The 13,799-nt window shown below is 45.4% G+C and overlaps 1 protein-coding gene across 1 annotated transcript in view; it reads left to right on the plus strand.

Annotated features, from left to right (window-relative positions):
• pcolce2b (procollagen C-endopeptidase enhancer 2b) overlaps positions 1 to 13,799 on the plus strand; it is a 47,053-nt gene that overhangs the window by 14,900 nt on the left and 18,354 nt on the right. Inside the window, exon 4 of the mRNA XM_085989882.1 lies at positions 6,171 to 6,295. Within this exon, the coding sequence (XP_085846008.1) occupies positions 6,171 to 6,295 (125 nt within the window). The remainder of the gene's footprint in view (positions 1 to 6,170; positions 6,296 to 13,799) is intronic.

A 13,799-nucleotide genomic window follows, 5' to 3' on the forward strand; every position in this document is an offset into this window, starting at 1 on the left:
TGAGATCAATTATAGTGCTCTTACTGATGTCCCAGCTGAAATAAATGAACACAACATAGACTGGATATTGAAACTGGATCATTCCTGATCTGTATTGATCAGATATTCTCCCAGGGAGTTCTTTTTTCAGTTTATAATACCACACAAAAGTTGTATAGATTTGCCGTGTTTATAGAATATTGAACATGAAGGCAACGGATAACATATTTTTACATACTTGTTAATGATAGTCCATATAATGTTCATATCTCATGCAGGTGACATCAGTACAATGAATCCATTCTGAATTGTGATGTTACTTCAGGACTTTTCAAAGATCAGCACGCTATAAAATATGTTGGGAAACTTTAAGACTTTGTACACTATTATTGTTCACATGAAATTCCTTTATCCGCTATTTTAACAGAGATGTTAATCCAATTAAGCTGTGATAGTCTCCCGGAAACTGATACATGAATAATGACCACTTAGGTGATGTATTGGAGCGGGCTCACCATCTGTGGAAGCAGAGCTGTTAACCTAGTCACCTTGTTTATGAGCAGTTTAATATGAAGGCTAATATCACACATAGAATCACAGAATCATAGAAAGTTACAGCACGGAAGGAGGCCATTTCGGCCCATTGTGTCCGCGCCGGCCAACAAAGAGCTATCCAGCCTAATCCCACTTCCCAGCTCTTGGTCCATAGCCCTGCAGGTTAGAGCATCCCAAGTGCACATCCAAGTACTTTTTAAATGTGGTTAGGGTTTCTGCCTCTACCACCCTTTCAGGCAGTGAGTTCCAGACCCTCACAACCCTCTGGGTGAAGAAATTTCCCCTCAAATCCCCTCTAAACCTTCCACCAATTATTTAACATCTATGCCCCCTGGTTTTTGACCCCTCTGCTCAGGGAAATAGGTCCTTTCTATCCACTTTATCAATGCCCCTTATAATTTTATACACCTCAATAAGGTCTCCTCTCAGCCTCCTCTGCTCCAAGGAAAACAGACCCAGCCTATACAGTCTTTCCTCATAGCTAAGATTCTCTACTCCCGGTAACATCCTTGTAAATCTCCTCTGTACCCTCTCTAGTGCAATTACATCTTTCCTGTAATGTGGTGACCAGAACTGCACGCAGTACTCCAGCTGAGGCCTAACCAGTGTTTTATACAGTTGAAGCATAACCCCACCCCCCGCTCTTGTATTCTGTGCCACGGATAATAAAGGCAAGCATTCCGTATGCCTTCTTAACCACCTTATCTACCTGGCCTGCTATCTTCAGGGATCTGTGGACATGCACTCCAAGGTTCCTTTGTTCCTCTACACTACTTAGTGTCCTACCATTTAATGTGTATTCCCTTTCCTTGTTAGCCCTCCCCAAATACATTACCTCACACTTCTCCGGATTGAATTCCATTTGCCACTGTTCTGCCCACCTGACCAATTTATTGATATCTTCCTGCAGTCTACAGCTTCCTTCTTCAGTATCAACCACACAGCTGATTTTAGTATCATCTGCAAACTTCTTAATCATGTCCCCTATATTCAAGTCTAGATCATTGATATATACCACAAAAAGCAAGGGACCTAGTACTGAGCCCTGCGGAATCCCACTGGACACAGCCTTCCAGTCACAAAAACACCCATCAACCATTACCCTCTGCTTCCTGTCTCCAAGCCAGTTTTGAATCCAACTTGACACTTTGCCCTGGATCCCATGGGCTTTCAACTTCGTGACCAGTCTGCCATGTGGAACCTTATCAAAAGCCTTGCTAACGTCCATATACAGGAAACTCTTTTTTATCCGGCACCGACGGGACCGGCGTGGTGCTGGTTTATCAAAAAGTCCGGATTACAGAGAGGTATAGTAAAAGGTATGAGAGCCCCGTACACAGCAACAAATCCAGGCTTCCCTGTTGCTTAGCAACAGGTGCAGGAACCCCGGCCACAAGATCCAGGCGTCCCTGTTGCTTAGCAACAGATGCAGGAACCCCAGTTACACAGCCACAGATCCAGGAAGGACAATAATATGAAGTAAAACTTACTTGAACCTACTCCTGAATTTTGCCGGTTAACAGAGATTTCCGGTTATTTAGGTGCCGGTAAATCGAGAGTTTCCTGTACACTACATCAATTGCACTACCCTCATCTACCCTCCTTGTTACCTCCTCAAAAAACTCAATCAAGTTTGTCAGACAGTACCTTCCCTTAACAAATCCATGCTGACAATCCTTGATTAATCTGTGTCTTTCTAAATGAAGATTTATCCTGTGGCCTGTAATTACTCAGTCTATCCTTTTCTCCCTTTTTAAACAAGGGTACCACATTAGCAGTCTTCCAGTCCTCCGGCACCACACCTGAAGCCAGAGAGGATTGGAAAATGATGGTCAGGGCCTCTGCTATTTCCTCTTTTGCTTCACTTAACAGCCTGGGATACATTTCATCCGGGCCTGGAGATTTATCCACTTTTAAAGCTGCTAAACCCCTTAATACTTCCTCTCTCACTATGATTATTTCATCTAATATTTCACACTCCTCCCCCCGATAGCAATGTCTGCTTCGCCCCTCTCCTTTGTGAAAACACGCAAAGGGGTCGATTTTCATTAAACTATCGGGAAGGAGGCGGGCCTACAACTTTCGGGTTTTAGTCCTGCCTACATTGACGTCCGGCCAATCGACGCGATTTTCCCTTGATTGACCTTGTTGAGCCCGCCCAGCGGGCTCAGCAGCCAATTAAGGGCCACCCGGCAACAGGTGATGTCACAGACTGAAATTTCATCTGTCAAGAGGTCTTAACAGATGAAATATCAGTGTTTCACAGCTGTTTGAAGCTGTTAAACACTGACAGTCTGACTTCTAACCTGAGTCCTTCTACGCAGACTCAGTTAGAACTGTCACCGGCAATGAAAGCTGAAGGCTGTCACTTTTGACAGCTCGCAGCCATTTTGCTTTCAGTGCCGGCTGAATGATGGACTCCCAAAATCTAGAGGAAGAAAGGCTGTTAAGGTAAGTACAGGTAATTTAAACTTCTTTACACACTTTAGACACACCAAACACACTTACCTTTGCACTCATGCACCCATCACTCACCTGAACACCGACATCGCGACCCCTCCAAGTCCTTCAACCCAACAGCCCGCCTGCTCTAACCTGGCGTGGTTTGGAGGCGTCGGGAATCCCACACGACACCCCTCAAAATAGGGATTAGGCTAAAAACTGCCTGTTAACTACCTGTTAACAGGCAGTTAATTGGCACTAATCCCTTCCCGCCTCGGGTCGGCGGGTCCCAGTGCGGGGCGGGTACCCGCCTCCTGTGAAACTTACGTGGAGGTGGGTTTTGGGCGGGATGGTGTTGGGACCCCCGAATTCGGGGTTTTCCCCCCCACACGCCTGAAACCCCGCCTGACGGCTCCAGGAAAATCGACCCCAAAGTATTCTTTAAGAACCCTATCGACGTCTCCTGCCTCCACACACAGATTACCCTCATGATCTCTAATAGGCCCTACCCTTTCTTTAGTTATCCTCTTACTCTTAATTAAGGATGCTTCATTAAAAAAAATCTACCAGTGACTATAGAAGATAATAGATTGGAGAAAAGCTGATTTTTAGGGGCTGAGAATAGAACTTGGGAAGATAAAATGGGCAACAATATTGGCAAACAATGATGTAGAACGACAATGGGAAACATTTAAAATGGTGTTCAACAGAGTGCAGGAAAAATATATTCCATTTAAAAGGAAAGAACTAAACACTAATGAGACTCCATGGATGAATAAAGACATGAGGAAACAATTGAGGGTAAGGAAAGAGGCAAACATTAAGTACATAGACAGCAGAGGAGTGCATGATAAGAGAGAATACAAAGGGATTAGGAGAGAACTCAAAAAACAATTAGGAAGGCAAAGAGGAACTATGAAATTAAATTATCAAGGAACATAAAACAAAATAGTAAAATATTTTACAGGCACATCAATAAAAAAAGGAAGGTTGGGATGGGAATAGGGCCATTAAGAGATGGACAGGACAATACCGCAGGTAACGATAGGGAGATGGCAGAAATGTTAAATTACTATTTCGCTTTGGTATTTACCAGGGAGATAGAACAGGTGGAAATGACATTGGATGATGAGATGAGTAATGAGATAAGTGCATTTAAAATTTAAAAAGGGATATATTAAATAAACGAATCAAACTCACAGAGGATAAAAGCCCTGGTCCGGATGGATTGCATCCATGCATTTTAAAAGAATTTAGGGAAGAGATGGCAGAGGCATTACTACACATATTTATTAATTCATTAGAAAAAGGTGTAGTGCCAGAGGACTGGAGGATAGCTAACGTAATACCTATATTTAAGAAGGAGGCTAGAATATGTCCAGGGAATTATAGACCAGCCAGCTTAACATCGGTGGTAGGAAAAATAATGGAATCCCTACTAAAGGAGAGAATAGAAGAACATCTAGAAATGAAAAGTATAATAATGAATAGTCAGCATGGATTTCAAAAGGGAAAATCTTGCTTGACCAACCTTATTGAATTTTTTGAAGAGGTAACAGAGAGAGTAGACAATGGTAATGCAGTAGATGTAATTTATCTAGATTTTCAAAAGGCCTTCGATAAGGTACCCCATAATAGACTGAGGAACAAGGTCAGAGAATGCGGAGTCAGGGGACAAATAGCAGAATGGATAGCTAGCTGGCTTCAAGACAGAAAGCAGAGAGTGGGAGTAAAGGGTAGCTATTCACAGTGACAGAAGGTGGGTAGTGGTGTTCCATAAGGATCAGTGCTGGGACCACTGCTGTTCACAATTTACATTAACGATTTAGACTTTGGAATCAAAAACACAATTTCTAAATTTGCAGATGATACCAAATTGGGGGGATAGTCAATACTGAGGAGGGCTGCAACAAATTACAGGAGGATATTAATAAAATTGCAGAATGGGCAAATAATTGGCAAATGAAGTTCAACACAACTGTGAGGTATTACACTTTGGTAGGAAGAATAGGGAGGTCACTTATCACTTGGAGGGTGCGAGTCTAGGTGGGGTAGAGGAACAAAGGGATCTCGGAGTACAAATACACAAATCACTAAAAGTTGTGCCACAGACACATTAAAAATGCAAACCAAGCACTAGGGTTTATTTCTAGAGGGATTGAATTAGAAGTAGGGAAGTTATGCTAAATCTGTATCGAACCTTGGTTGGACCACACTTGGAGTACTGCGTGCAGTTCTGGTCGCCATATTATAAAAGGATATAGAGGCACTGGAGAGGGTGCAAAGAAGATTGACAAGGATGATACCAGAAATGCGAGGGTGTACATATCAGGAAAGGATGAACAGGCTGGGTCTCTTTTCTCTTGACCTAATAGAGGTCTATAAAATTATGAAAGGTTTTGATAGAGTGGATACAGAGAGAATATTTCCACTTGTGGGGAAGAGCATAACTAGAGGCCATCAATATAAGATAGTCACCAAGAAATCCAATAGGGAATTCAAAAGAAACGTCTTTACCCAGAGAGTGGTGAGAATGTAGAACTCGCTACCACAGGGAGTGTTTGAAGCGAATAGTATAGATACATTTAAGGGGAGGCTGGACAAACATATGAGGGAGAAGGGAATAGAGGGTTATGCTGATAGATTTAGATGAGGAAAGACGGGAGGAGGCTCGAGTGGAGCATAAACGCCGGCATGGACTGGTTGGGCTGAATGGCCTGTTTCTGTGCCGTATATCCTATGCAATCCTATGTAATTTTAGTACCTGATGTTTTCTACAGGAATCTAATACTTCATTTATATTGCTGCTGGAAGCAGTTCTCCAATACCAGCTGATACTCCAACTGCTTTAAACACTGCCCCGTCAATACTGCAAGTCGGTTTCAACAGCAGCCGGAATGACCATAAAATAAATATACACACGCAAGTTTAAGCTCATTTTTAAATAGTTACAATTTTGCTGGTGACTGGGAAAAGTCTTGTATGATTGAAACCACCATATTTGGTGGTGCAGTTGCCATCAGCAGAAAACAGCAAATATGAAAATTGACTTGAGATTGCGCATGTATGAAGCATGACGACAATGATTTTATCACATCTTAAAAAATTTGTGCAGTACAAATATGATGATATTTCACTTTGAATTCTCACTGCTGAATGGATAATTATTACATTTTTATCCTAATTCACCATAGATGATCAGTTTTGTGGCGGTCGGCTGGAAAAATCGCCTGGCTCCTTTAAAACACCCAACTGGCCAGACCATGACTATCCAGCCGGAGTCTCTTGCTCGTGGCACATTCTGGCACCCAAACATCAGGTAATGGCTACCAAAATATGTAAAGATACCTTGTGGGAACAGTAGCATAGTGGTAATATTACTGGACATAATGGCCCAGAAATTCGGGTCCCAACGCGTGAGTACGCACGGGGTACTCACGCGTAGGCCCACCGAAAGTGCCGGTTTCGTGCATGCACTGCGCATGCGTGGGAAACCGGCACTTCCGTTCCCCTGAAAGAAGGGGTTGACAGGTGCAACGCGTGCGCCGGAGAGGCAGCGCTTGCGCATCGAACTTACGTTTTTTTTGCGCAAGGCCCGCTTTTAACAAGGTAAGTGGTGAATTAATTAAAATTAAAACATTTTTTCCACAGGTTTATTATTTTTAAATACTTTAAAGAAAGGTAAGTTTATTTTTAGTCCTGTTAGAAAATGTAATTAATTTTTTCAAAAATTTAAATTATTGTTTAAACTAGTTATTTCATGTAATTTATAGTTTATTTTAAAAATGTGATGTGTTTTTTTTAATTTATTTGAGGTTTTAGTGATGTTTTGGGGCTTATAGTATTTATAGGTTTGACAGCTCTTCCTGTCAAACTTATGAATGGAGCATTCCCTGCTCCGATTGGCTCTCCATGGCCCACGTGATCCCAGGGGACGCATCGAACTAACGGTGCCCCTGGGATACGCAAGCACTGCGTGCCGGCAGTTGGAGGAGGCCCAGGATCGGAATCCCACGCGGGCCCACAGCACAACGGCCGGCGCGGTAGGTAAGTGCAGGTCGGGGGCTTGCACCCGCGGGAAGCCCCCGACCCGAATTTCTGGGCCAATGATCCAAAGACACGAGTTCAAATCCCACCATGGCAGCTGGGGAATTTAAATTCAGTTAATTATCGGATTGTCGTTAAAAAGCCATCTGGTTCACTAATGCCCCTTTAGGGAAGGAAATCTGCCTATGTGTGCCTTTTAACTGCCCCAGCGAACCGCTACGAAACACAATAATAAAAATAAAACCACCTGGGACACGACAACGGCACACCCAGCCCAATCGAACCTGCAAAGTCCTCCTCACCTGGGGACTTGTACCAAAAGGAGAGCTGTCCCACAGACTAGTCAAGCAACAGCCTGTCCCACCGGCAGGGGTATACAGTCGGGAAGGAGTGGTCCTGGGAGTCCTGGGACTCCATGAAGTCTCATGGCATCAGGTCAAGCATGGGCAAGGAAACCGCCTGATGATTACCACCTACCGCCCTCCCTCAGCTGATGAATCAGTACTCCTCCATGTTGAACAACACTTGGAAGAAGCACTGAGAGTAGCAAGAGCGCAGAATGTACTCTGGGTGGGGGACTTCAATGTGTGGCTCGGTAGCACCACTACTGACCGAGCTGGCCAGAAGGATCATAGCTGCCAGTCTGGGTCTGCGACAGGTGGTGAGAGAACAAACACGAGGGACAAACCTACTTGACCTTGTCCTCGCCAATCTACCTGTCGCAGATGCATCTGTCCTTGACAGTATTGGTAGCAGTGACCACCGCACAGTCATTGTGGAGATGAAGTCCCATCTTCACACTGAGGACACCCTCCATCGTGTTGTGTGGCACTACCACCGTGCTAAATGGGATAGATTCAGAACAGATCTAGCAGCTCAAAACTGGGCATCCATGAGGCACTATGAGCCATCAGCAGCAGCAGAACTGTATTCCACCACAATCTGTAACATCATAGCCTGGCATATCCCTCACTCTACCATTACCATCAAGCCAGGGAACCAACTGTGGTTCAATAAGGAGTGTAGAAGAGCATGCCAGGAGCAGCACCAGGCATACCTAAAAATGAGGTGCCAACCCGGGGAAGCTGTAACACATGCAAAAAAGCAGAAGCAGCATGCTATAGACAGGGCTAAGAGATCGCACAATCAACGGGTCAGATCAAAGCTCTGCTGTCCTGCCACATGCAGTCGTGAATGGTGGTGGACAATTAAACAACTAATGGGAGGAGGAGGCTCCATGAATATCCCCATCCTCAATGATGGTGGAGCCCAGCACGTGAGTGCAAAAGACATTTGCAACCATGTTCAGCCAGAAGTGCCAAGTGGATGATCCATATCGGCCTCCTCCTGAGGTCCCCACCATCAAAGAAGCCAGTCTTCAGCCAATTCGAGTCACCCCATGTGATATCAAGAAATGGCTGAGCACACTGGATACAGCAAAGGCTATGGGCCCGGACAACATCCCGGCTGTCGTGCTGAAGACTTGTGCTCCAGAACTAGCCGAGCCTTTAGCCAAGCTGTTCCAATACAGCTACAACACTGGCATCTATCCGACAATGTGGAAAACTGCCCACAAAAAGCATGACAAATCTGTAGTGTATGTACTTTGCAGAAGGAACTATATTCTGCAGCCCCTGTATACTGCAGTACCAGTAGTGACCACCCCGTATATAAGCCTGTGTAGTAACTTTGCATAGTTAGTTCCAGTTTGTCTCCACTCAGTAAAGACCTGTTGTAACCAACTCCTGCAGTCCGTGTCTCAATTACACACGGACATAATACTGGCGACGAGCAGATCCGAACTTATCTACAGTTCTGCACCACCTCATGGGGATCCATTCCTGAAGCGAAGTTGTTGGAGGTTGAGGCCAGAAGGAAGAAAGAAAAAAAAACAAACAGAAGAAACGGGCGTCGACCGTAGGCAACCACCTCTGATTCATCGGAGTTGAAGATTTGCAGGAGAGGCTGTCGAGAGCGGGGCTTGGTTATCCTGTCCATGGTGTTCCAGCTAATCGGGCTGGTGGCAGGTAGTACACTGATCCTTCCTGGGCTGCAGCGGGCTAGAGCTCGATCGGGTGGCTTTTCAACGGGGCCGAGCAGCGTTGTCGGGAAGAGGAGAGAGAGAGAGAGGGTGGAGCACACAGGGGGCGGCCAGTGCTACGAAGCCGGGCAGAGTACAGACCCGAGAAGAGGGAGGAAAGTGTCCCGTAGGGTTGCTCTGACGACGGGAAAATAAAATAAATTAGAAGCGCAGAAAGCCGCAAAGAGCTGCAGTTTGCCACGGGAACCGTGGAGAGCGGCGTTAGCAGCAGCGCGGGGGAGAAGTGCATGAAGACCATAGGGCGTCGCCATCAAGGCATAAAAACGCCAGCAACAGCGCTAGCAGCAGCGGAGAAGACAGAAAGCGGAGGCGCCATTTTGTTAAATCGGGGAACAAGGCAAAGCGCGGGAGGCGCCATCTTAGATCTCCAAGATGCCAAAGACTGGCAATATCACTGCCTTCGATAATGCAATAGAAGACTGGACCACGTATGTGGAAAGAGTCGAAGTATATTGCAAGGCAAACGAAGTAGCCGATGAGAAAAAGGCATCGGTACTACTAAACTTAATGGGCGCAAGAACGTACGGCCTATTACGGAACCTGATCACTCCAGCCAAACCGATGGCGAAGAGTTTTAATGAAATTGTTGATATCCTATAGGAACACCTAAATTCTACACCGCTGCTGATAGCAGAAAGATTTAAATTCCACAGGAGAAATCAGCATAAAGATGAGAGCAATGCTGATTACCTTACGGAACTACGCAAGCTATCAAAGCATTGCCAGTTCGGAGCAGGACTGACAGATACTCTACGGGACAAATTTGTCTGTGGACTCCTGAGTGAAGGAACCCAGAAGAGGTTACTCTCAGAGAAAGAGCTGACGCTAGATAAGGCTTTCAGCGTGGCAGTATCGTACGAAGCAGCAGCAAGGGGAGCTGCGGAAATACAGCAAAAGCCACAGGAATACTGCACCCACGAAATGACACGGGGATTTGAAAAATGATATCGCTGCGGCAGAACAACCCATGACCAGAAGGACTGCTGGTCCAAGGACAAAATATGCAGGAAATGCGGAAAGATGGGACACATTGCACGAGTTTGCAGGTCTGGGAAGAAGACTAACGACAACAAAAAGGCTACTAAGGATCAGTACAGGAAAGTACAAAAGATGACGGACAGTAGTTCCGAAGACCAGAAGAGCGATAGTGAATCCAGGAACAAGAGACTAAGCTGTCTCAAACTTCACAACGTAATTGCAAAAGAGGACCACCGAACCATTTGGGTCACCCTCATGATAGCAGGGTCCCAAGTCAAAATGGAATTGGATACAGGATCAGCCCTGACCGTCATGAATCGATGAGACTACGAGCAGCTATTCTCACACATACCCTTGAAAGAGACATCCATTGTCTTGAAGACGTATACGGGGCAGAAAGTATACCCCAGAGGGAAAATAAGGGTGCCTGTCGAATACAACAGCAAGGAAATACAGAAATTGTATCTGTACATACTGCAAGATGGTGGACCACCGTTATTGGGACGTGAATGGATCAGAAAGATAAGTTTAGACTGGCACTCCATTCAGGCACTGACGGTGGCTGGTAAAAAGGATGACGACGTCACACCTGGACGATTGTCAAAAATCTTAGCTAACGCCAAAGAGGTATTTCAACAAGAACTGGGAACTCTTAAAGGCGTAACCGCCTCGATAAAAATAGAAGAGAATGCAATTCCCAAGTTTTTCAAAGCAAGACCAGTACCGTATGCAATTCGCCCAGCCGTCGAGGCAGAGCTGGAAAATCTGGAGAATGCAGGCATGTTATCTAAGGTGGACTGGAGTGAGTGGGCGACACCCATCATTCCTGTCATGAAGAAAACGTTAAACAATAAGTCTGAGGAGCCAAGGAAGGTTTGCATCTGTGGGGACTTCAAGGTGACGGTGAACCCAGTCCTTCACACAGTACAATATCCTCTCCCGAGGATAGAAGATATTTTCGCCTCACTATCTGGAGGGAAGCGTTTTACAAAAATTGACCTAGCACCAGCATATTTGCAGATGGAGGTTGAAGAATCCTCTAGGAAGTATCTCACGATAAACACTCACAAAGGTCTTCACCAGTATAATCGACTGGTATTCGGAGTAGCATCAGCTCCGGCGATATGGCAAAGAGTGATGGAACAAGTCCTGCAAGGGATTCCGGGGACTCAGTGTTACTTGGATGACATCCTAGTGACAGGTGAAGATGACAGTGAACACCTTGCCAACCTAGAGCAGGTGCTCACTAGACTAAGAGAACATGGGCTACGAGCCAATCGCCCCAAGTGCGAGTTTTTTAAGAAACAGATATCGTATTGTGGCCACGTGATTGATGAAGAGGGGTTACATAAGTCCCCTGACAAAATTGAAGCGGTGGTTAAGGCTCCAGCGCCTGAAAATGTGTCGCAACTGAGGTCATTCCTCGGATTGGTGAATTACTACCATAAGTTTTTGCCGAATTTGTCCACAATTCTGCACCCACTGAACGCCCTACTACAAACTGGAGTAGCATGGAAATGGAGCGATGAATGTAAGCGGGCCTTTCAGAAGAGTAAAGACCTAATCACTTCAAGAGAAGTATTGGCTCACTACAACCCATCACTACCGATAAGACTGGCGTGTGATGCATCTCCCTACGGCATTGGAGCGGTACTGTCACATAAATTCCTTGATGGTTCAGAGAGGCCGATAGCTTTTGCGCCACGCTCGTTAACTTCAGCCGAGCGTAACTACACCCAGATTGACAGAGAGGCCCTCAGCCTGGTGTGGGGGGTGAAGAAGTTCAATCACTACCTGCACGGTCAGAAATTTACTCTACTAACTGATCATCAACCTCTTGTCTCCATTTTCAACCCTCAGAAGGGCGTCCCGATAATGACAGCACAACGGCTACAGAGGTCTTCCCTTTTCCTAGGGGCACACCAATATGACATCGAGTACAAAGGAACTAAACAGCATGGGAATGCTGATGGATTGTCGCGCCTACTGTTGCCGGTGGTGGAAGAAGCACCTGCATGGATCTGTGGAGATATTCCACTCGACTATAGTCGAATGTCTACCTGTGACGAATGCAAACATAGAAAAGGAAACACGAAATGACCCGACACTCTCCTGGGTCTATGATTTAACGGTGAAGGAATGGCCAGCACATGGCGAACCACTGTTGCCAGCATTCTCGCCGAGAAGAGAACAGCTGTCAGTGTGCAGAGGAACCTTGATGTGTGGATCCAGAGTAGTAATTCCACCCAAATTGAAGGATAGAGTGCTCAATGAGCTTCATGAGGGTCATCTGGGCGGGGTAAAAATGAAGAACTTAGCCAGAGCGTTTGTGTGGTGGCCGGGAATCGATAGAGAAATCGAAGAGATAACCAAGAGCTGTACAGGATGCCAGAAGGTCCAAAACGCCCCACCACAAGCCCCTCTACATCCATGGGAGTGGCCCTCATCTCCATGGCAAAGGGTGCACATTGATTTTGCTGGTCCATTTATGGACTCGATGTTTTTAATTGCGGTGGATGCACATTCAAAGTGGCCAGAGGTAATAAAAATGTCCTCAACCACCACAGAAAAAACTATCACAGTCTTACGAACCATATTCGCCAGAACTGGGTTGCCTGAACAGATTTGCTCCGACAATGGACCACAGTTTGTGTCTGAAGCGTTCCGGAGGTTCTTAAAGAACAATGGTGTTAAGCATTACACATCCGCCCCATATCATCCAGCCACCAATGGATTGGCTGAGAGGTTCGTTCAAACATTCAAGAAGGCTATCAAGGCAATGTGTAATGAAGAAATACCCCTACAACACAAGGTGGATAACTTCTTGTTTGCCTACCGGAATGCGACACATGCGGTTACCAACCAAACTCCAGCCATGATGTTCTTCAATCGAAGACTACGATGCCGCTTGGATTTGGTTAAGCCAAACATCAGAAGAGATGTGGAGAACAGGTAGTTTCAGAATATGAATGAAAGGCCGACCAGGAGTTTTAAGGTAGGTCAACCAGTTTTGGCCCGGGACTACCGCACAGAGAAATGGCAGCCAGGAACGATCTGCACACAGCAAGGACCCCTAATGTATACCGTGGATGTTGGAGAGAGCATTGTAAGACGTCATGCTGACCAGATTCTAGAGTCACTGGAAAACGTCAAATCCACACCACGATCCGATACACCTGGTGATGAAACCGAAGTACCAATTGCATCTACCTCAGAATCGGTGATATTGGAAGCAGACGAACCAAACAACGACATTGATCCCGAATCAACTTTGCCAGAAGAACCTGATACCCCAAAGAGGCGTTATCCAGACAGAATCAGGAAGCTTCCTCAAAGACTGAACTTATAATTGCTTAACTTCAGCTAATGTATCTAGCAACTGTAATTGTAAATATGTTATTTAATTATTAATCGAATGTTATGTACTGTTTAGCTAAAAGGGGAGGAATTGTAGTGTATGTACTTTGCAGAAGGAACTATATTCTGCAGCCCCTGTATACTGCAGTACCAGTAGTGACCACCCCTGTATATAAGCCTGTGTAGTAACTTTGCATAGTTACTTCCAGTTTGTCTCCACTCAGTAAAGACCTGTTGTAACCAACTCCTGCAGTCCGTGTCTCAATTACACACGGACATAATAAAATCCAATCCAGCCAATTGCCGCCCCATCAGTCTACTCTCAATCATCAGCAAAGTG

The sequence above is a fragment of the Somniosus microcephalus genome, chromosome 6, assembly GCF_052327205.1.
Source record: "Somniosus microcephalus isolate GS21.2 chromosome 6, FLI_Smic_1.0, whole genome shotgun sequence".
NCBI lineage: Eukaryota > Metazoa > Chordata > Chondrichthyes > Squaliformes > Somniosidae > Somniosus > Somniosus microcephalus.